Raw genomic sequence first — 23,431 nt, forward strand, 5'->3', positions numbered from 1 at the left:
CTTAAAATATCATAATTCAATTTCAATCTTTAATATAAATCTTTAGGTTCACCCGCACTAGATTGTGAATCAAATTTCACCAATAAAAATAAAAGTAAAAGTAAATAAACAAGTGAACAACAAACACTATATATAAAAATAATATAATAATATATCAAGCTATCATATTTATGTATGCCAAAATTGAAACAAAAGTAAAAGAAAATGTAATTTGAATTTTGGACACCCAAAATGATGCTGACAATGACCAACAACAATAATAAGACTGAATGAATAAATAATACATGCTAACAACACTGACCAAACAAATATACAAATAAACATATAAAGAGAGAATTAGATAATAGAAATCAAGATAGTCTAAACTTGAAATGCTCTCTTTATTATTTATTATTTATTATTTATTATTTATTATGAGATGAAATCACCCCATCAACTTATGTAGGAAACATGTCACCATAGTACAGAGCTATAGATGCTTTAAAAAAAACAACAAAGTGATGATTCTGGTCAAAGTTATCTTGTTGACACCTCCACTTTCACCTCCTGCAAATTTTAATGGAAAATGGGAAAGAAATTTACGATGAATTAGCACTAGGAAAAGGAAATTCATGCTAATACCAATATATGATCACCTGTTTTTCACATATTTATCCCCTAAATTAGATAACCCGATTCAATGTATTGGGTTGATTTTAAGTCCTTTAAGTTTTAAAAGCTTTAAATAAATTTAAATTTAAATCAATTTTCATCTTAAATTATTGATATTCAAGATTAATCAAGTTGAATCAAATTCAAATTCAATCAATTAAATTAAGTTTTTATCTCATGCCAAATAAAAATTTAAAAATAATGAAATTGTTTATTGAAAAAAAAGCTTTGTTACCTGGTGATGAGTGGAGCAGCCTTGGGAGAAGTAGCTATAGCAACAAAACATAATCCAACATATAAACAATTAGTTTCTAATCAAAATTATGAAAAATTCAACCATATCTTACAAATAAAAGTTAAAAAGTACGAAGAATATGAATCAAGAATTGAATAAAACAAAAGAAAAAATAATTAATAAAGTCATTTTTTTAATTTCACAAAATTTTATATTTTATCTTTATACTAAAACATTAAAAGTTATATTATCTTATTTATGTTATATTGATATAATTGTATGGTTTGTCAATAATAAAATATGGTGAGATAAATAATTGAACTAATATTTTAAATGTTTAAAATAAAATTAAGGTTGAAAAACTAGGTAAAGGTAATTCATTTTTTTTTCATTCGAATCGATCATTGTAAATACAACAAGAACAACATTTAAAAGTTTAATTTTACAGTATCTCATAGTGTAATATTTTCTACAATTGAAAATCGACATTTCACATCAAATTTAATGCTTACCACCAAACTTTAAACATGTCTCCACGATTTATACTTGCTATCGCCAATATTGAGGCCATTTCATTTCCTTTCTTATTTGTCATAAAGTATACAACACTACCTACCTTCTCAATTTTCCTCTCAATATCCACAAATATTGATTGTAGTGACCATGATCTCATGGGATTCATGCTAATGCCAAATACCAATATTTGAATGTTTTCATATTTTTATTCTTTACTTCCACCTCTCAAGTTAATAGATTAGATTGGTTTTGAGTTAAATCAATTAATTAAAGTCGGATAAATTCCGTTTTAAAAATTTTAAATCACTTTAAATTTGAATTATTTTGGGTTTAATTCACTTTAAATTTTACCCTCTAATTAAACTCATTACAATTTTTTTTTTGTTAAATATATACATTTTTTTTTTGCGTCCAAAGAAAAAGAATAAAAAAGTTGCTTCGAAAAAAATTTAAAGATTGCTTTGTTACCTGATGGGGAAGGAGCAGGGGTGAGAGTAGCTGTAGCAAGAACACATAATCAAATCATGGATAATTAGTTTCTCATTAAAAAAAATATGAATGATTCAACTATATCTTACTATTTAAAAATAAAAGAAAAGATATATATGACGATCCAGCTTTAGCTCAATTCGATTGTTGTTATTTGAAGAATCAAGAGAATGGGAATATAAACGCCTTAAGGAAGTATTATATTCCTAATTAAAAATTTAGTGATTCTAAATAGGAGGAGGATGGATTTGCAAATTTTGATGAGAACAACCACTGAATTAAGATTTTTAAATATCGGTCCAATTTCTTTGTTTGAATCAATATAGTAGCTGGTTTTCGGTTTTTTTATGAAATAAAAGAAGGTATCAACCCTTTTTTTTCATCCAAACAGAAAAACAAAGAGGTGATGGCTAGAAACACTGACCGGGGATGCAGCCGTTCATCTTATCAGTGACACCGCAGCCACGAGTGATCCTAAGAGCTGCAGGGATGGGGATGTTGATGTTGAAAGAACTAAGCAAAGTAGAGTTATTAATGAGGCTGCAAAGGCAAGTAAGTTCAGTAGCGACGGCTTGTCTGAGAGGGTTACAGCAATCGCCTTTCAGTTGGAGAGTGGCGTTGTTGAAGTAAGGAGCACAAGACATCAAGCTCTGCAAACAAGTCGGATCCGCAGCCGTAAATGTCGCTATCTTCGTCCCCAATATCACAAGGACCGCCATCATCAACATCTTTTGAGCCATTGCGTTTTTCTCAATTACTCTAATTTCAATCTGCGTGTAGATGTTTTTCTTCTTCTGCCCTGCCCTCTCCTGGCTGCACTGCCATTGCTTCTTATATACTAATTTTTATGGAGTCATTTGGTCAGAGTTTAAAACAAGCATTTGGTTCAATACGGACATATTATTTTTTAGAATAGAATAGAAAACAGTGCAAAGAACAAATATGAGCTGAAAAGGAGCGTTGGAGTCTGGAGAAGGTGATAATGATGAATAGATTTAACGGAGGATGGAAGCTTCTTAAATCATCAGAAAATGGTGGGTGTTCCTATCCTCGCTTGGGAAAGTGTGATCATTATTAGTTTATTTTTACAAGTGAAATCATTATTCTTCTTGTTAAATTATTTTATAGTGCTGTAAAAGAATATGAAATAAATTAAAAAAACTTCAACTATTTAAAAATAATTAAAATAAAAGTATGGCATGTTATTTCGTTTGAAATTTAATAATATATTTATTTTTCAGAAAAGAATAAACTAGAAAATCTAACTTTCTAGAAAATAAAAATATATATTTTAAAATAAATACTACTAATGATATAAATAAATTTAAATTTCTATCATTGTGGTCTTCATCTTCTTGGTTCAATTTATCATTGTCGTCACCATCTTAAATCGATACTTGACTTTTGATGGAATTAATTTCTTCATAGTTGGAAATTTCCTAAACAATTATAAAATTATAAACAAAAACAGTAATAGTACTTAAAAAATATAAATTATAATTAAAATTAATAATAACGTACAATTATAATTTAAAATAAATTATAAATATAAATTATATGAAATTTTCACACTAAACAATAGAATGATAGGGGAATAAATTTAAAATAAATCTAGTATAATAAACTAAATAAGGATGATGAAAGAATATCATAATTTAGTCTTCTTATTCATCCACACTTGTTTTTTCTTCCTCGCAACAGATGTGCCACAAGAAGTGGGCACTTCGTTAGGCATTGCGCCTCCAACTTAGATCATGCAATATCTTGAATTATTGAGGTCTTATATGACCAGGAGTACCACAATAATGGTAAATCACCTTACGGGAATGAACAGTCTTCTTGGATAGCTTGAAAAACATTGGCTTAGGTCTTTCACTTACTTCCTTCAAACCAGATGCTTTTACGAAGACTATAGGACTTTCCATTACAGCCTTCCCTATAGCAACAAAGCCTAATCCTCCTTTGATTGGTTCTTTTTTCCTAGCTGCTAAGATCTCATTGAGTTTGCTGCTTCTCGTATTAAACTTTTCAAGCATAAGTTTTGTACCAACAAGTTCCTTCTTCACCTTCACAAAGTTGTCAAGTTCCTCAGCAATGAGTGATTCGTTTGCTTCCACCTGTTTAACCAGCTTTGCATTTTCATGCTTCCAACTGTTTATTTTCCTTAAGCAATTGAGCATTGAAGTCACATACTTGCCCTCATTTTCCTAACATCACTTTATATGTCTTCAAAAACTCCTCATCTAATCCCGTATCTAAGTTTCCATCTAAGTTTTCATCATCCACTTTAGCAGTACCAACTGAAAAAGCAACATAATTAGTGTGATGATCATCCTCTGAATTTGAACTACTAGATGAATCTTCATCACTCCATGTCACAAAGTGTCTTATTTTTTCTTTTTCAAAGTGTTTGAACACTTGGACTAGATATGACCATGACCTTGACACTCGTAGTACTAGACTCCTTTTTTCTCATCTTTCTCAGATTCCTCTTTGATTACCACCCCGTTGGATATTTCTTTAGGAACATTTGTGCTGGCTTCAAACTTCTTTATTCTCCTTGATTGCTTCTTGTTAATGATTTGTTGAAGTTCTGTGTGGCTAAGACATATGTTCTTGAACTTCTTCAGTTGCACTATTTTGGGAAGTTGGCATTTCCTCACCCACTTGGAAAGTAATACTTCTCTCACCTTTTATCTTGTTGCGTTTGACGTCCTCAAGGTTTATCTCAAAAGTCTGCAAAGAGCCAATAAGTTCATCGATTGCCAAACTTTTAAGATCTTTAGCCTCCGTAATAAAAGTGACCTTAATAGAGAATCTCTTAGGAAGATATCTCAACATTTTCCTGACTAGTTTGGTATTTGAATATTCTTCACCCGGAGCAAAGGCTTGGTTTGACAGATCACACAACTTTGCATAGAACTCTTCAATTGTCTGTGATCCTTACATTCTCAAGCTCTAAAATAAGGATGTGGGCATCTACATCTTAGACTTTTTAGCAGTCAAAGGTACCTTCATGAATTGACTTTAAAATGTCCCATGCAGATTTGTTTATAGTGCACTTTGCAATCCTTTTGAATTCCTGCAAGTCTACTCCATAAAAAATAACGTACAAGGCTTTGGAGTTTTCATTAGCAAACTTTTCTTCCTCAACGATCCATTGCACTTTTTTCTTAGCTAGTCTCCCATTCTTTGTGTACATCATAGATGGTTCCCATCCTGTAAGCACGGAATGTGAAAAAAAATTTGCTTCATTCCAAACTTGAAGACGTAGTATAATTTGGCAAAGTTCTCCTCAAAATAAAAGAGGATTTCTAAATACATCGAAAGAGAAAAAAGCTTTGATCTAAAAGCGTTCAAGTCTCTTTGAATTTTCTGACATGTTTTACGACAAATAAAATCTTTCAGCTTCATCATCGTTCTAGTTCGATTGCAAGTTTTGTAGTTTTGATTTCCAACTTACGCTGCTTCAGTATTTTGGTCATATATTGAGCTATAAAACTCTAATTTGCGCCCATAATGTACCATTTTGAATGGAATCAAAAGCTCTAATTGGACTCATTTCATGGCTTGGATCCAAAAAATGTCAGCAGGTGCCTAAAATAGCCTAGAAGTTCATGATGCATATTTTGATGCCACGATACCCAACCTGCGTGGAAGGCTCCAAGCTCATTTTCTTCTAAATTTTGATGTCGATTTGAGCTCATCAACACTTGATCTTCAATCATATTGATGCTTTGAAGTGTTAAGCAAATCTTCCCACCATCTTGAAGTTGCAAAGGGTTGAGCAACTTCCTTCACCTCTAGATGCATCAAAGCAGGACAAACTTTCACCAAGTATTCAATACTGCAAAATCCAGGGTGGATTTTCTTTGCTTGCTACAAGCAATCTTGCTATCATTCGCTACCTTAGTGTCTCATAATCTTGATGGATCGTCTTCGGTATGCATGGAGATTATTAACATTGGTAAATTTGAAGTGTCTAAAAATAATGGAATATTAAAGTAATAGATTTTCAAAGAGGAAATTTCAAGTCATAATCAAATGACATTACCACCTCCTGAAATAGATGAAAAATCATTTTAATCAATAATGAGGTAAAATTATGATATTCTTTTACAACGCTTATTTAGTTTGTTATACTAAATTTATTTTAAACTCATCTTTATTCACTTTCCCTATTTAATATGAACATATTATTTTTATTCTATGGTTTTTTAATTACTAAAATATGCAATTTACAACAATAAGTTCGTATTATTTATTATAATTTTTTAATTGCTTAGGAAATTTGCTACTACGAAGAATCAAGTACATCAGAAATCTAATGTTGATTGAAGATCATGACGAAGATAATAGATTGAGCAAGAAGATCAAGATATAAGATAGAGATGAGAAAGATAGATTGAAGCATAAGATTAAAATAGAAAATTTAAATATATTGTAATATTATTAGTATTTATTTTTCAATTATATCTTATTTTAAATTTTCTAGAAGTTAGATTTTTTTTAATTTATCTATATATACTTTTATTTTAATTATTTTTAGGAAGTTAAAATTTTTTTAATTTGTCTTTAATTTATTTTATATTTTAATACATTTAAATGGTTTAATAATAACAATAATTGTTTCGCATATCATAATAAAGTATTACCCATTTGTTATAATTTAAGAAGTTAGGCTCGACCCTGGAGTAGTTTGGGAGTGCGGTTGCCCATGGCCTAGGGTTGGAAAGGATCCAAATAAAAATTTTCTCTCACTTTTAACGTGGAAAAAGAATCTTCAACTTTTAAAATTTTCTGATTACGCTTTATTACAAATAAAAAAATGGTGCCCTGATTTTATTTTATTTTATTGCATTACATTTTATAACTTTTTCTTTTTAAAGGAATCCAATTTATTATTTCGGATCCAAAAATATCAAGAAAACAGTGTAAGAAGCTTCCATTCTCAAAAAGAACCATTAAATCAATTCATCATTTTTTTAATATTTTATCACCTTCTCCAAAGTCCAACGAGACTCCTGTTCAATTGCACTGATTATCCAATCTAGATTCAGGGCCTAACATTGTATGTATGTATACATACCGTTCTAAGTCATATTCTTTTTGTTATTATAATAATGAAAATGTCCTCTAAATTAATACTCAATCAGAATAATTGATTTTTTGGTGATGAGTTCTGTTACCTATTCTTCTTTCTTTATTGGTGTTTCTTTGTGCAAGGCACTTCCTAATCAAGGTTCACAGTGTTTGTATTTTAAACATGTTTTTGAATAGATAATTTTTATTCCCCAGAAAAAAATGCATGTAACACTTTGATTTTAAAAACCACGTAATCCAAGTGTATTCGTAAACCCTGGAGTATCATTTAATTATTAATTAAATTTTTGAAAATATTAATATTAATTATTAATTAAACCCTGGAGAAAAAAATATTACGTCGGTATTGAGCTAACCAAATACTTGTTTTGAACTCTGTCCAAAACGCTCCACAAAATCAGTATATAAGCAATGGCATAGCAGCCAGGGGAGGGCAGGGAGAAGAAAAACAACACATACACACACAGCGGAATTAGATTAATTGAGAAAAACGCAATGGCTCAAAAGATGTTGATGATGGCGGTTCTTGTGATATTGGGGACGACGATGGCGACCGTTACGGTTGCAAATCCGACTTGTTTGCAGAGCTTGATGTCTTGTGCTCCTTACTTCAACAACACTGATGTCCAACTGCCAGACGATTGCTGTAAACCTCTCCAACAAGCCGTCGCTACTGAACTTATTTGCCTTTGCAGCCTCTTCAACCTGCCTTCTTTGCTTAGTTCTTTTGACATCCCCTACGTTGGAGCTCTTAGGATCGCCAATCAGTGCGGTGTCGTTGATATAATCAGCGACTGCATCAGCGGTCAGTGTTCCTGGCCATCACCTCTTTATTTTCCTGTTTGGATGAAAAAATTTGGTTGATACATTAACCAGCTGCTACATTGGTTCCTACAAAGGGATTCAACCGATATTTCAAATATATATATTTAAAAAAAATTTATTTAAAAAAAATCTTAATTCAGCAGATGTTTCTCATCAAAATTATTAATCTTTTAGTATACAGATTAATTTTTTTTTTTTTTAAGTTTCAAAAATCTATCAGTAAGTTCAAACTCATGTTTTCTTGTTTACTGAAATAGCAAAAATAATCTGTTATTTTTTTAGCTTCCAAATAGTAAGATATGGTTGAATCATTCATAATTTTGATGAGAGACTAATTACTCATGTTTTGATTATGTCTTCTTGCTGCAGCTCCTTCTCCTGCTCCTTCCCCATAAGGTAACAAACCACATCTTTATTTTTTTTTTTCGATTAAACTTTTTTATTCTTTTTCTTTGAAGGAAAAAAAGGAAAAAAAATAATATATTTAACAAAAGAAGATTGTGATAAATTCTTAATTTCCATAATTATTCATGAGATTAATCGGAGGTTAACTAGAGGTGTTCATGCATTAGGTCGAATCCAACCAAAATTCTAGGCCTGAGAATGGGCCTAAAATTTTGTCCAAACTCGGACCTGGTCGACTCTTATTAATTTTTTATATAATTTTTTTTAAAAATAATACATCAAATATAGTAAAAATATTAAAATAAATGTTTCCCGACAAATTGAAAAATAAATTAAAAAATTTGATTTGATTTATTCAAATTTAAATTCAATTTAATTTGATTGATCATAAAAGTTAAAACTTGAGCTTGAAAATTATCTAAATTCAAAATGATATTGAACAAAAACGTAAATGATTCTTTCTTTCTTTTTTGTGAAGAACGATTCAAACCTTAAATGACTTAAATCCAAAATAATTCATACCGAGATAATATAAAATTTTAAAACTGCATTAATTTGATATTAATTGATCTAACTGAAAATCAATCCAATCCAATCCATCCAATTGAGAGGTTTAATTTAGATGCAAGTAAGGAATAAAAAAATTAAAAACAAGTTGAATGTTGGTTTAACTTTTATTTAATTTAAAATTTTTACTTCAAACATTTATCTCATTATAATTTATTATCGAATTATATTAACTTCAAAAGCATATGATTATAACTTAAATAAGAAAATATAAAACTTAATTTTAGTATAAAATAAATATCCATATTTATGAAATTACAAAAAAACGACTTTCTTATTATTTTTCTTCTTTTTATTTATTCAATTCTTCTTTCATAATGTTTGTTGTTTTTTGGATTTTTTTAATTGTAAGAAATAGTTGATTTTTTTCATAATTTTTTATCAAAGAGTAATTATTTATATTTTGGATTATGTTTTGTTGCACAGCTACTTCTTCCACATCTGCTCCACCCCTCACCAGGTAGTAAAGCATATCTTTTAACTTTTTTTCATTTGGCATGAACTGAAAACCAAACTCAATTTACTCAATTTGAATTTAATGATTGATGATAAAAATCAATAATTCGATCATACATTGGTATTAGTATAAATCGCCTTTGCCTAGTGCTAATTCATCGTAATTTTCTTCCCCATTTTTCATCTTAAAATTTACAGGAGGTGAAAGCGCAGGTGTTGACAAGATTGCTTTGTCAGGAATCATCACTTTGTTCTTATGTTTAGCATGGATCATTGTGTACTATGGTAACGTATTTCCTACATGAGTTGAAGGGGAATTTCATCTTAGAACAAATAATAAAGACAACATTCAGATGTAGACATTTCGAGTTTAGATTATCTTGAGATTTCTATTGTCTGATTCTCTCTCTATATATTTATTTGTATGCTTGTTTGGTCAATAATATTGTTAGCATATATGTTATTTATTCAATAGGCTTATTATTATTTTTGTCACTGTCAGCATCAATCTGGGTGTCCAAAATTGAAACTACATATTTCTTTGTATTTTTATTTCAATTTTGGCATACCTGAATTTGATAGATTGATATATATTGTTTGTTCAACTTTACTCTTATCGGTGAAACTTGATTCACAATGTAGTGGTGAATCTAAAGTTTTATATTAAAATTAAAATTGAATTATATTATTTCAAGAGGTAAAATTTTATTTTTTATCATAATATTAAATTATAATTTTATAAATTTTCACAAAAAAATTAAAATACTAATTTATCATATTTTAGAGGGGTTAAAGTTGTTACCTACCCTTTAATGCCGATGTTGCATATATGCATCAACTTACTAGCACCAATAAAGTTAAGGGACTTAGGACGTGATCTAATGGGTAAGTCTATTAACTTGGGATTAATTTGTCGACCCCTTACTTTTTATTGTTTATTGCTTTTGTCATCCTTTTAATAGAATTGCCTCTTTTCCTTAAAATCGAAATAAAAAGTATACATTGTTGGGACCTAATGTGGTTAATTGTTTGGACTGCCTAAATTGAATGGAAATTTATGATTGCAATGACCACTACAGCTTGGCACTATGAAATCTGTGTAAACAAAATAGTAAAGAACACAATAGTTTGTTTATGCTGTTCAGTTCCTTTACATCTACAAAGCCTATATCTTAGTGAGGAATTCAACTATCTTTGATTCAAAATACAACACGTGAATCACACTTTATTACTCCCTAAGTATACAGATCTCACATTTGTACCTAAAAACTAAAACACTTACATCTAAATTCTCCCTTTGAGAATTAAGACGGTAAACACTAAAAGTTTACACTTCAATTGCACTCACACAAAAAGTTCCTTAATAAACAAATAAAGTTCTCTCAAAATGCTCTCATACATACCTATACAATCCTCGTTATATATAAGTTTCTAGGGTTGCTAACATACAAGTGATTGAATACAAACGCAACCCCTTAAAATCAGTAGCTACAAAATAGAAAAAGTAATATAATAACAAAGTCAAATAAATAGTGATTTGATGGAGATTCAATCTTCAAGGTAAACTTCAATTTGATCCGGCATGATTCTCCATGATCTAAGGTTGTCATCGATCGATCTGATCAAATCTAATCGTCATAAAGCAATGGATTAGTTTCTGTTGTTGGGCTTTCAATATCTCCAAAATATCAACATAGTTAATATCCCAAATATTTTGACTTAATAAACTTCCAACACGGAAAGTTTTGTTGCACTCTTGTAAGGGTGAATGGTAGTGGCCACTACTAAGTACCACTTGGAATGCTTCTCCACAACTTGCCTCAACATATACTTTTAATGCCTTTTCCAAATAATTTCTCAGTTTGATATTTTTCTAAAAGAATCGATATATAAATGTAATATTTTATTACGATTGCATAACCTATAAAAAAATATTTGATAAGTGTCAAAAGTAACATATTTTAGCCACAGTGATAATGTGGTGTTAATTGTGAATTATGCAATTCTAATCCTTTAACTTCATGTTTTGAAGTTTAATATAGCACTTGGGAGCAATAGGAGCAAAAAATGAGTGAAAATCAAAACATTGGAGTAATCTGGAAGCTACACATGGGCAACAGAGTTTCACAGGGCCATACCACACAGCCATGTGAGCCACACAATTGTGTGTCCAAGGTGTGTGGATTTTGGGAACCATGTGCGCTAACAACTAAAAGTTGTGATTTTTAGGTTTTTTGGCACTTTAAAAAGGCATAAATGATAAAATAAAGAAGGGAGGAAGGGAGTCGTCATAAAATAGCATGAAAATTACTCAAAGGTATAAATGATTTTTAGGGCTTCAGGTTTTTTTTTTAATTCTCTTCATATTTTGTACTTTTCTTTTTTATAGTGAAATCTCATTTTGTTTATGTTTTTTTTATCATCTTTTGAGTTTTTTCACATAAAATTTGCGTGTTCGATCTTCTCAATTTTATTGTATTTACTTGTTTGTTACATATATGGGTTAATTCCCTACTATCAGGTCATAGAGGTACAATCAGGTTTTTGAAAGTTTCCGTAATTCTATTAGTCCACTAACAGATTGTTAACATGGCATTTTTTTACTTTTGGCTAAAGCTAGAGACCACTCTATAGTTAGTTCAAAACACTTTTTTAGTTTATTTACCACCGACCCATCCTGATTTTCATTAATAGTAGTATCACCAGCCTCTGTTAAACCAGCTAGTAAAATCAAAACTTGATATGATAGATTCCCCTTTTTCCCTTCTTTCTTTACTGCTAGTGTCCTTCTTAGTATTTCTCCTTGTTTTTCTTTCTACCATCATCCCCTTACCATAATTTTCGGTGGCAACTAGCGCATCCACATTGGACTCTATTGTCTTCTTCTTCACCACTTGGTCCCCTTCTGGTCTAACACCTTGTAGCATCCAACATATTTCCTTCAGATCATCTACGCAAAAGTGATCCGTACTCAACTCTTTGGATGGAGTTATCAATACAAATTTTAGATACCAGTGGAACATTTAAATCAATGGCTAATAGTCATTCCTGCAAATTTGTCGCTCGTTGTAATATTTGTATTATAGTAAATCGTCACAATATCTTCGATTGTATCCCCTATGGCTTTTAGAATGCTTCTTTTTTATACATAGCTTGATAGTTTTGGCAATCTGAAGCATAATTTTTGGTTTACTTTCCTCCTGGAATCCAATGATGGTTGTGGTGGTCGGTGAAGGGAGGGTGGCCGGTGATGTTATGATAGTAGATGGGTTCATCGAAAAGGATAGGGTCATGATCATGATTCTTCCTTACCATTTTAGATTCTCTCTTCTTAAAGAGGACTCAAATGTTGATGATACTATCATTAAAATCTTTATGTTGCAAATAAATGAATAAATAAAGTGTTTAAGAGTAATCATAAAGAGGTCACTAGCTTTAACCAAAAGTAAAAAAGAATGTCACGTGAGCAATCCGTTAGTTGATGTTTTTATGCACAAGCGGCATCAAAGAGTCAAAAATAATATATTTATATTTTAATTTTTTTAAAAACTTATAAATTTATAATTTAATATTATAATAAAATTATATTTTAATCTTATGAATAATTATAATTCAATTCTAATTCTGAAAATTTAACCTCACCTATGTCTGACTGTGAATCAAGTTTCATCAATAAGCAAAAAGTGAACAAATAAGTCAACAATGAAGAATATATAAATAATAATAGTAAAATATCAAGCTATCAAGTATGCCAAAGTTGAAACTTAACTACAAAGGAATAAGTAATACAATTTTGGACACCCAAAATGATGCTGACAATGACATACAACAACAATAAAATTTACTGAATAAATAATATATGTGCTAACAATATTAATCAAATAAGGACATAAATACATAAGAGAGTATCAAACAATAAAAATCTCAAGATAAACCAAACTCGAAATGCCTAAATATGAATGATCTCTGTATTATTTACTCCGATATAAAATCCTCATCAGCTCAGCAAGGTCCCAAATGTCATCTTAGTACAACGCTATAGACGCTAAAAATAAGAACAAAGTGGTGATTCCGGTCAATACTATCCTATCAGCACCTCCACTTTCACCTGTAAAAATTTAGAAGCAAAAATGGAAAAAGAGAAAAGAAATTAAGGATGAAGAACTAAGCAAAGGTAGTTCATGCTAATACTAATATTAGACAACCCGATTAGGTTGGTTTTAGGTTTCACCAATTAAGGTTTGATTAATTTTGGGTTATAAAAATTCTAAATTATTTCGAATTTAAATCAATTTCCAACTTTAATTTGTTTATTTTTGTCCAGATTTGTTCAAATTTAAATTCGAGGAATCAAGTCATTTTATATTATTTTTGCATCCTAAGGAAAAAAATAGAAAGTTTAATCGAAAAAGAAATTAAAAATATGGTTTGTTACCTGGCGGGGGTGGAGCAGACGTGGGAGAAGTAGCTGTGTAACGAAACGTAATCCAAAATATAAACAATTAGTATTTCATTAACTGAATATGAATAATAAAACTGAATATATAATATTAAAAAAAATTACTTATTTTGATCAAACCAGTAATCAAGTCAGTCAAACTGCTAATTCTTGATTTAACTAATTTGATCAGATAGTAAATAAAAATTTAAAAGTACTTCAAATTTTATGGACTTAGTTCAATCGCCCTTTTTCACCGGCTTTAAGTAGTTTACTCAAGTATTGGTTCAACCCCTTTGTTTAAACCCATCAACAAGTCCTGCAACTTGGTTCAATTGCCAGTTTTTTTTCCAGCTTTTGGCTTTCTAATGGTTGCTAGCGGTTCGCTTAAATACTGTTTAAATTGATATACCAATCAATTTTTGATGTAATTAGTCGATTCCGATTATATTAACATAGATGATAAAATAAAAAACGAAGGTATCAACCAATTTTTTTTTCATCCAAACAAAAACAGAGGTGGTGGCTAGAAACACTAACCGTTGTTGCAGGCGCTGAGATCTGTAGTGACACCACACTCACGAGCGATCCTAAGAGCTTCAGAGACGGTGACGTTAAAAGATGAAAGCAAAGTAGGGTCGTTAAAGAGGTTGCAAAGGCAAGTAAGTTGAGTTTCCACGGCTTGTTTGATAGGATTACAGCAATCATCCTGCGGTTGTGCAGTGGCGTTGTTAAGGTAAGGAGCACAAGGCACCAGGCTCTGCGCACAAGTCTCTTGCGCAACCGTGAACGTTGCCATCATCGTCCCTAATATCACAAGGACCGCCATCATCATCATCTTTTGAGCCATTGCGTTTTTCTCAATTGTAATTCGACCCTGTTTGTGTATGTGTTTTTTGTTGTTTTTTTTCTGCCCTCCCCTGGCTGCCGTGCTAGTGCTTATATACCCATTTTGTGGAGAACTTTGGTCAGAGTTTAAGACAAGTATTTGATTCAATAAGGACAAAGAAGAAGGTAAATTTACGTACGTGCACATAATAGAGGTTGATCTCACGCTCCCTAATTTCCCCTAATTGGTTTTATGAAAGTAAATTTATTATTTGTTTAAAAAAAAAAGTAAATTTATTATTGGCTAATAAACTCAAAACCCTTAAATTATTTTACATTGTTTAAACAAGCCTTTAAGTTATTTTTGTAGTTAAATATGCCCCGAACTAATACCTTTTTCCGAAAAATCCGTTAATTTTAATACAAAATGGTTAATGTAAAGATTTATATTAAATACAAAATTTATATTAATTGAATCTAATAAGTCTGTTTTGCTCTTTATTCCTATAAGTTATAGAGATTTAATTTTTATCTAATTAAAATTAATTATTGATTTGATCATTAAGAATATTATTATTAATGTATATCATAAAAATATTGATGGATTCCATACTTTTCTGTATGATTATTACAAATACATTGTTAAATCAAATAGAAAAGTATACTATTTTTTTGGAGGTATAGAATTGAATTGTTTCACATGCATCGATGAGAGTGGCACAAGTTCAAATCTATTCAATCGTTTAGAGAGAAAAACCAAATCACTGGTCAAGCTTTTAAAATTCAACCCTGTCGGATGCAGAAATTTGTTAAAATAAAAAAATAATTTTTTGTTTGAGAGAAGAAAATAATATTCCATAAATTAGGAAATATAATACACTCGGATTAGGAGTGAATAAAATTTGATTCGATTTGAAAAAATTAAAAATAAATTTGAATTTCGAGTTAATCGAATCGATTTATTCGAGTCAACTTGAATAAGTAATCCGAGTCTCGAGTTCAAATCGAGTTGAATTTTACAATTTGAATAACAGATTAGTGTAAATGCCCCTTTGGTCCTTGTCAATTTTGAAAATGAGCAAATTGGTTTCTCTTTCAACAAAAATTACAAAAAAAAAATCAAAATAATTTTTAAAATTAAAAATATTTATAAAAATTCTAAAATTTATATTTTTTTAAAAAAATTCTAAAGAATATATATAGAAAGGCTTTGAATCGATCAACAAGCCCAAGCCCAATATCTTGATTTCGAATGACAATGCACCGCGGACCCATATATCTATCATCCACTAATACACGGCCAATTAATGTTTGGATAAAAATTCTTTCCGGAAGTGTCCTCTTTTGAGGACTCACAGAAATCTCTCGGGTGGTGCCACAATCTGTCCTATGTACAACAATTTGTTGAACTACTACACAAGTCTACGCGTAAGATATCCAGCATCTAATGTTAGTACGACGGTATCGGCAACCCGTTTTCGGGTTCCGTAGCAAGAAATGATATATTCTGTTAAAGTCAGTCCCTTGCGTAAATTGCTTTGAATGGGTGAATCGAAAAAATAATTTTTAAAATTTAAAGTATTTATAAAAAATTTAAAATTTATATATTTTTTAAAAAATTCTAAAGAATATATAAAGAAAGTTAAATTTTTAAAAAAATTAAAATTTAATTTTGGAACCTAAATAAGTTAATTAATTTTTCAAGTTTATCTTTTTTTTTATTTTGCTTTTAAAAGTTTTCTAATATATATGGTTTTAAATTTATGTGCTCTAATATGGAATTAGTTATATTATAACAAGATTTTAATTTGACATGTTTCATTTTTAATTTAACTCGAACAATTTCACTCGATTCGATTTGACTTAAATTTCATTTTACTTGACTCGATTCTAAAAAGTTCAAATCAATTAAGATGATAAAATATGACTCATCAACTCAATTTTTTCACTCGATTCAATCGAATGTTTACCTTTAACTTGGATTACATGAATTTTCAAAATGAAAGTATTACATGCATTTATTAGAAGACTTTGGAACAACTTAGAAAAATCAATCATATAATTTTAATATTTTAAAATATCTTTTGATTTTATTATATATATTTTACAAAGTGTATGATTTTTTTCTTTATATATTTTTAAAAATTCTATTTTATTAAAAGAAGTATTGAAATAAATTACATAAAAAGGTTTCAAAAGATTTCTTTTAAGCTTTTTAAATTTTAATTATTAAAAGTATAATTTGAACTTGTAAAATGAAATGATTTGCAATAAAATATAACCTTTGACTTAAAAATAATTATGTATTAGAGTAGGAGCATTTGGCTGGCCTCCCCTATTTTATATTTTCCCAACTACTTCCATCAACAATTAGAAATAATGTAATGTTGGAATTAGCCTGGAAATTCTAAACCAACCACCCCCAACATTCCTAGTGATTATTACAACAAATATTTATACTTAACTAAACTCGATTACACCCCTAATTAGCTCTTTTAAGATATATTAACTCTCAATCAAGTATGGGAAATAAAACCCCATCAACAAATAATACTTTAATATATGGAAGGAGTAGGTGTTATAATTCCAATCCCTAGTTAAAGAAAAAATATAGGGACTTGGGGAGGCCTAACCAATAAAATGATCCAAATGAGAATTCAAGAAAAAGAAAAGGTGTGAACAGAAAGGATAGGGTAGGGTACTGGGTAGTCAATATTTGATATTTCAATCCATTTATTGTTCTTAATTAATTCTATGCATATTTTTCTTGCTTTCTTTTCCATTATAGTGCAACCAGAAACTGACAAATTTACAACAATGCTTCTATATATGCGTAAGCTGAAAAGAATGCTGGAACGTTTCCATTGCCTCGTCGATCACGGCTCTGTGCCATCTCATCCAGTTAACGCGTATTGACTCATGCTATACCTTGATTGGTGGGGAAACAAAATAAGGAGTTCTTTCATGCAATTTCCACTCCTCGAATTCGAATATTTGGTGTATTGATTATATAGGTTCATTTTACTGTGAGTCTGAATCGTAAGAATTATCTGCTCGTGACAAATATATTATTATATGTGTAAGGTTGTTTTGTTACTATTTTTATATATTACTGATTATGAAAAGAATTTGTTAATCAAAACTAAAATTTCGAAATTAAAAAAGTATGATGGAGATCAACAGAGACCAAAACTACAACTTTACACAGTGCAATATCAATAATAAAATTTCGTGATTGAAATTTTATAATTTGAAAAATATACAAAAATTAAAATTGATAAATTCAAGAAATATAAAAATTAGATTTGATGAAATTAAAAATCCAAACTTTTAAAAATTGAACCGAAAGGAATGTCATTCGTTTTCCGAAGGCATGCAGGAGTCAAGAGAACAAGTCTTAATGTAAAATTAATCCAATCTTAAATCAATGGCCCGACTCGCAACGAACTTAATCGCTTTCTTACCTACATGTAATTACCTACCCATTAACAAAGAAATTAGTATTATATTTTTTCAAAAAAATATTTAATATTATATTAACCATTTTTGTCATATTCACTATATGTTAAACCAATCAAATTAATCCACGTTCTTTATTTTTAGTCAACGGCAATTAGCAAACGATAAACAAAAAGTTAGGCAAATTAAAAATCTCACACCCATTTGTGAAATTAAAAAATTAAAAATTTGTCACATTTAAATTAAAAAATTATATATTAATAGTAAGACGGATTTATTAAATTATTTTATGAAAAATTAATTAATTTAAAAAGTTCTAATGAAAAAAAGAATTCAATATAATAAATTAAAATTTTTAAATATTTAACAAGTATTTGCATAAAAATTATTTTTAAAACAAAACAAAAGTAGAAGATAGAAACAAAATATAATTATCATTAATAACAATTTGTTCTTAAAAATAACAATTTTAAAATAAACTTATAACTAACGAGGCATTAATTTAGTGGTAAGGTTAATATTCTGAGAACTTTAAGATCATAGGTATGAATCGCATTCTATGTAAATAATGTGTGAGTTCTCAATTTATATCCAGTTTATGTTCTATAATATATTTTGACCATTCTGATTGATCTTGAATATAGTTACGGACCATACCGTATAAGTCGAGTCCGTATATAATTATACTTCTACCATTTGACTTTGATTATAATAGAGTTTTTCAACCCTTAAATAGATATAGTCGAAATTCCTCTTGTATTATTCGTTTCAACATTAGTGAATTTCTTCTCCTCTGCTCGTAGATTTTTCCCGAAAGAATTTTCGCGTAGAATCTGTGTTTTTTATTTTTCTTTTCTTATTATTTTGCGATCGTTCTACCGTTATTATCGACGTTTATTATAACAATTATTTGTAATTACAAATATAATTTATGTATAATCTTGAACCCAAAGGAATTACTAGAAGCTTACAAAATTAAATAAAAGAATAGGATAGAGGCCACGTGTTTGCTTTTTATCACAGGTTTTTTTCTTTCTAATCGGTGAATTTCGCCTAGAACCCAGTCAACGTCAATGATAGAAATCAAAACGAACAAGTAAATAAACATCTTATTTTCTTTTTCTAATTTTCATCTTTTGGTTTTATTACAAATAAATTAATTAGTGAATGAATAAAAATAAGAAAAGGAAGCCGAAAACATTGATCTAACAAATGAAAGTAGACCACAATAATATAGTTTATGTTCTTTCTTGCAACTCAATCTATTGTTTGTTGTTCTTAGTGTTGACCATTTATATAATGTTTGAAGTTTCTATTTTGTTCTAGAATTCTTATGATTTGGGGTTTAGTTTAATTTTTAAATAATTCTATAAAATTATTAGTATTCTGGATGTTATCTTTATTATACGCTATCGATAAAATATGATTATTTAATCTGTATTGTTATTGTTGCAACAATCTGAAAGTTGTGTGCTTGAATATGATTAAACGCGTAACACCCTATAATTTTATTTTATAATATAAGTGACATTGATTCAATTAATGAAATTATTTAAATAATTTTCTTAGAAAATAATACAATTTATTTTATAAAGTGAGTATATGTATTTTTGAAACTGGATTGATATCTAATTAACCCGTGATACTAATTCCGGTAAAGGTTTTTCTCTTATAGTATGAAAATAAAAATACAAAATGAAGTGAATACAAAAGGCCCATTTATGCTCTATGTGGAGAATAACGGTCCAAATGAGAGCTAAAAATCCATCAGATGGGCCATTGTTCCAGCCATAATCCAACAATGCGCGGCCCATTATTCTAGTCAAATAGTAAAGGATTGGTTTAATAACATTTGGTACCTGATATTCTTTTTCCTAATTTTGCACTTAAATATTTTTTGGGTTCGATTTGGTACCTAAATTTGTTAAATAGTATACAAATCATTCCAAAAGACTAATGATGTTAGAAAATCCGTGTTATGCTACAAAAATATCATCAATATTAAAGGAAATTCACGTTAAAAATTTATGCATTGAATTATGCTTAATGAATTAATATTAAATAAGAAAACAAGAGTTTTAAAACCCAAAATAAAAAATTATTATTTTAAATTAATAAAATTAAATAAATAAATTAAACTAAAAGTAATTAAACATTTAAAGTACAAGAAAGAAATAGCATGTCATCTCATGGTAATTAATGTTCGCCAGCTATTAATTTGTATCAATTTTGGGCGTTACGAGGGTGCTAACCCTTCCTCGTGCATAACTGACTCCCGAACCTATTTTTCTCAAAATTTGTAGACCAAAAATCATTTTAATGGTGAACCGGTCACACCTTAATAAAAGATCGGTGGCGACTCCCATTTTCATTTTTAAAAGTCGATCCCCATTTTTCAAACATGAAAATAGTTTCAACAGATAATATTAATAACGAAATTAATTTTTTTATAGTTAAACCATCAAAATAAAAATAAATTAATAATTGAGTTAAATTTAGCTTTTGAAATTAAGACATCATTTAATAATGGCTAATGCAATCAAAAATTTAAAAAATAAAAATAAAAAAAGGTGTCCACCAAATCTAGTTATGAAGATGAGAGTGGTTAAAAGCAGGTTGAAAACTGAAAAGCCATTGCGAATGAGATACTAATGGTATCCCTTTAATGGAAAGGCAGGCCACCGAATCCCATTATGGTTTTACCTAAATTTTCACCTCACTTAACGCCGTTCCTTTTCTTTCTTTCTTTCTCCTTTTCCATGCAAATCTTCAATCTCAAAAAGTTGCAAAACCTCTTCTTTTCCCCTCTCTCTTCAGCTTATCTCTTTCTTTTTTAGTTTAGGATGTTAAATTTTTCTAGTACTAGTTATATTTTGTGAAAGTTGTAGATTTAATTCTTATACTTCTCAAATTTTAAAATTTTAGTATTTGTAGACTCAATGATTACATTAAATTGCTTCGTTAAATTCAACTATTAGTCATGTATTATGTGCACTATTGTAGATTTAATCCATATTCTTTAATTAGACCATTCTAAATCCTTATACTTTTAAATTCTGAAATTTTAGTCTTGATGCAAATGGCAATCATTAATTTATTAATTGAATTTTTAGTAAGTAATATGTGAAAATAATAAATTGATATGTCATCAAACATATGATAATATGTTTACCACATTAGATTTTGAAAATATGAGAACTTAATGAATTTAGTAGCTATTGTTTGGTGAGAATTAAAATTTTAAAGTTAAAAAATCTAAAACTAAAATGACCGAATTAAAATATAAAGATTAAATTCACAACTTTCATAAAGTATAAAGGGTAAAAGATATTTACATGACATTTGCAAGCTCAATCTCTTGGTCAACTGAAGAAAATCTTTACAATTGAGATTTGCAAGAACACTAGTCTTTAAATTAAAAATCGAAATGATTGATGTTAACTTAAAATAATATGAACTAAACCTGAAAAAATTAAAATTAAAATCTAAATTAATCTAATTTACAAATCTATTTACAAATGTGATTGTACAAACTTTTAAAAAATATATAAAAATAAGTATTTAGAATAAAAAAAGTCATGAAAGGCATGCATGAAAAGATTATAAGTCCCCACATAGTAATGTGAAATCATGTGAGAGAGTGAAGTGCAAAGACAAAAAAGTTGATGGAATAATATAGGGCCATACCAATTTATCAAGTGTTTTTTAATTTATCCTTAATCTAGACCTTACTCAACATCTTTTTATTATTAATAAAAATTTTAATAGATTTTACTCATAAGTTGCGTCAAACCAGATTCAAAGTAAAAAAGTTGATAAAGTTTGTTTCAATTTATAGGTTTTGAAAATTTTGATTGTTTTATATAAGAACTATACATGAATATTTGTTAAATGTTCAATATTGTACATGAACTTTGATTTTGAGCAATTTTATACATAAAATTTTGATTTACTTCAATTTTAACAAATCACTAGTACAATTATCAATATAATACTCATTAAATCAATCAAAATTCATGTATATAATTACATCAAATCAAAATTCATGTATCAAATTACTCATTAAATCAAAGTTCAAGTATAATTTTGATATTTTTCACTTTTTATATATTAGTAATTAAGTAAACCCAATTCAATTGTCATCCAACGCTGATTTAACCAACTCTTGTCCCATGCATTAATTTGCATAGTTTATTTATTATTAACCTACTTATGGATTATTAATTCTTTTCCAATTTTAATTTCTTCCATTCTCAAATCGATGATAAACGTTGAATTCATAGCACTAAAAACTATTTTCGGGTTTCAAATGATTGAAGTCACTTCTTTGGAACATGATAAAACTTCAAAGCTTCACAGCTATGGCCAGATGGGTTGCATAAACCGTTCCCACAACCTACAATTATTTGAACATTAAATTTTGAGTTTTTAAAATTCAGCAATGACACAAATCCCCCCCCCCCCAACAATCTAATACAGTAACTCAACTGCTCCGAGGCATAGTACCGTTAACTTTTCAATAAATTATGAGATTAATTCACTCGATTTTCATTCTGGTTCAACTCTTTTGTTCAGACCGATTTCTGATCTGATTGACTACTTTGATCTGGTTCAACGATTAGACTCTAGGTTGATATTTTGCCATATCAATATAGATAACTCCCATCAAAACCTCTTGAATAGTTTGAATTTTGAAATATAAATTTCAATTATAAAGCAAGAAGGAAAGAAAATTGTAGACAAGGAATCTGTAAAGTTATTGTGAAACCAGCATGGACATAATTTTGATGTGCATGCTTTTGGAAACACGTTATCACTCAGATTCTCCTGCCCCCATCTCTACCTTTCCTCGACCTCTTCTTTTTGTAGATGCATTAGTTTTTTTTATACTCATATACACATGAAAATACACTCAATTTAGTTTGGAGATGATGTCCGAACTTGGCTCAATGGAAAAATCGAGATCCCGGAAATTTTGAGTCCTCATATTTAAGATCAGCTAATTAATTTGAAATGAGTTAAATATTTAGTTCAAATCTTGATTCTACTAAAATTGTTATAACTTCAAAAGGTAAGATTAATTTAAAATATATCCTCAAATTATGAATAAAATTTTAAATTGGTTAATGTTTCAATTGAAAATTCAAACTAAAGTATTGGGTCGATCATGTCTTTTTGTGATTTAATTGTCAACTTTTGTTTTAAATGTCAGTTTAGATTTTACATTCTTTTTTTTCAAAAATATATGTATAAATTAATGAATATTTTAAACGAAAAATATGACTAAATTAACAAAAGATTTTATTAAAACAATACTTTATGGATGTCTTAAAATTTAAGATCAATTTAAATTTTAGCTAATAAAATAGGGATGTTTGATGCAATTAATCTAAATAATAATTATAAAGATGGGAGGAACAATAGTACACACTAGTCGGCCAAATGATAGTAATATAACA

The 23,431-nt window shown here is 28.9% G+C and overlaps 2 protein-coding genes and 1 long non-coding RNA gene across 3 annotated transcripts; 1 reads left to right on the forward strand and 2 right to left on the reverse strand.

Moving 5' to 3' along the window:
• Nucleotides 1-361: 361 nt before the first annotated feature.
• LOC105789226 (non-specific lipid transfer protein GPI-anchored 7) lies at nt 362-2,716 on the reverse strand. Its single transcript, XM_012616506.2, has 4 exons — nt 2,316-2,716; nt 1,871-1,900; nt 887-920; nt 362-546 (listed from the first exon to the last, which is right to left on the reverse strand). The coding sequence occupies exons 1-4, from the start codon at nt 2,629-2,631 to the stop codon at nt 540-542; spliced, it is 387 nt and encodes a 128-aa protein (XP_012471960.1). The 5' UTR covers nt 2,632-2,716; the 3' UTR covers nt 362-539.
• A 4,691-nt stretch (nt 2,717-7,407) lies between these two features.
• On the forward strand, nt 7,408-9,719 carry LOC105789227 (uncharacterized). Its single transcript, XR_008193785.1, has 4 exons — nt 7,408-7,799; nt 8,189-8,215; nt 9,218-9,251; nt 9,446-9,719. It is a non-coding gene; the product is annotated as an uncharacterized LOC105789227 (long non-coding RNA).
• Nucleotides 9,720-12,994: 3,275 nt separating this feature from the next.
• LOC105789223 (non-specific lipid transfer protein GPI-anchored 7) lies at nt 12,995-14,606 on the reverse strand. Its single transcript, XM_012616503.2, has 3 exons — nt 14,226-14,606; nt 13,683-13,715; nt 12,995-13,355 (listed from the first exon to the last, which is right to left on the reverse strand). The coding sequence occupies exons 1-3, from the start codon at nt 14,533-14,535 to the stop codon at nt 13,273-13,275; spliced, it is 426 nt and encodes a 141-aa protein (XP_012471957.1). The 5' UTR covers nt 14,536-14,606; the 3' UTR covers nt 12,995-13,272.
• Nucleotides 14,607-23,431: the final 8,825 nt, after the last annotated feature.

Source organism: Gossypium raimondii, chromosome 2 (assembly GCF_025698545.1).
Source record: "Gossypium raimondii isolate GPD5lz chromosome 2, ASM2569854v1, whole genome shotgun sequence".
NCBI lineage: Eukaryota > Viridiplantae > Streptophyta > Magnoliopsida > Malvales > Malvaceae > Gossypium > Gossypium raimondii.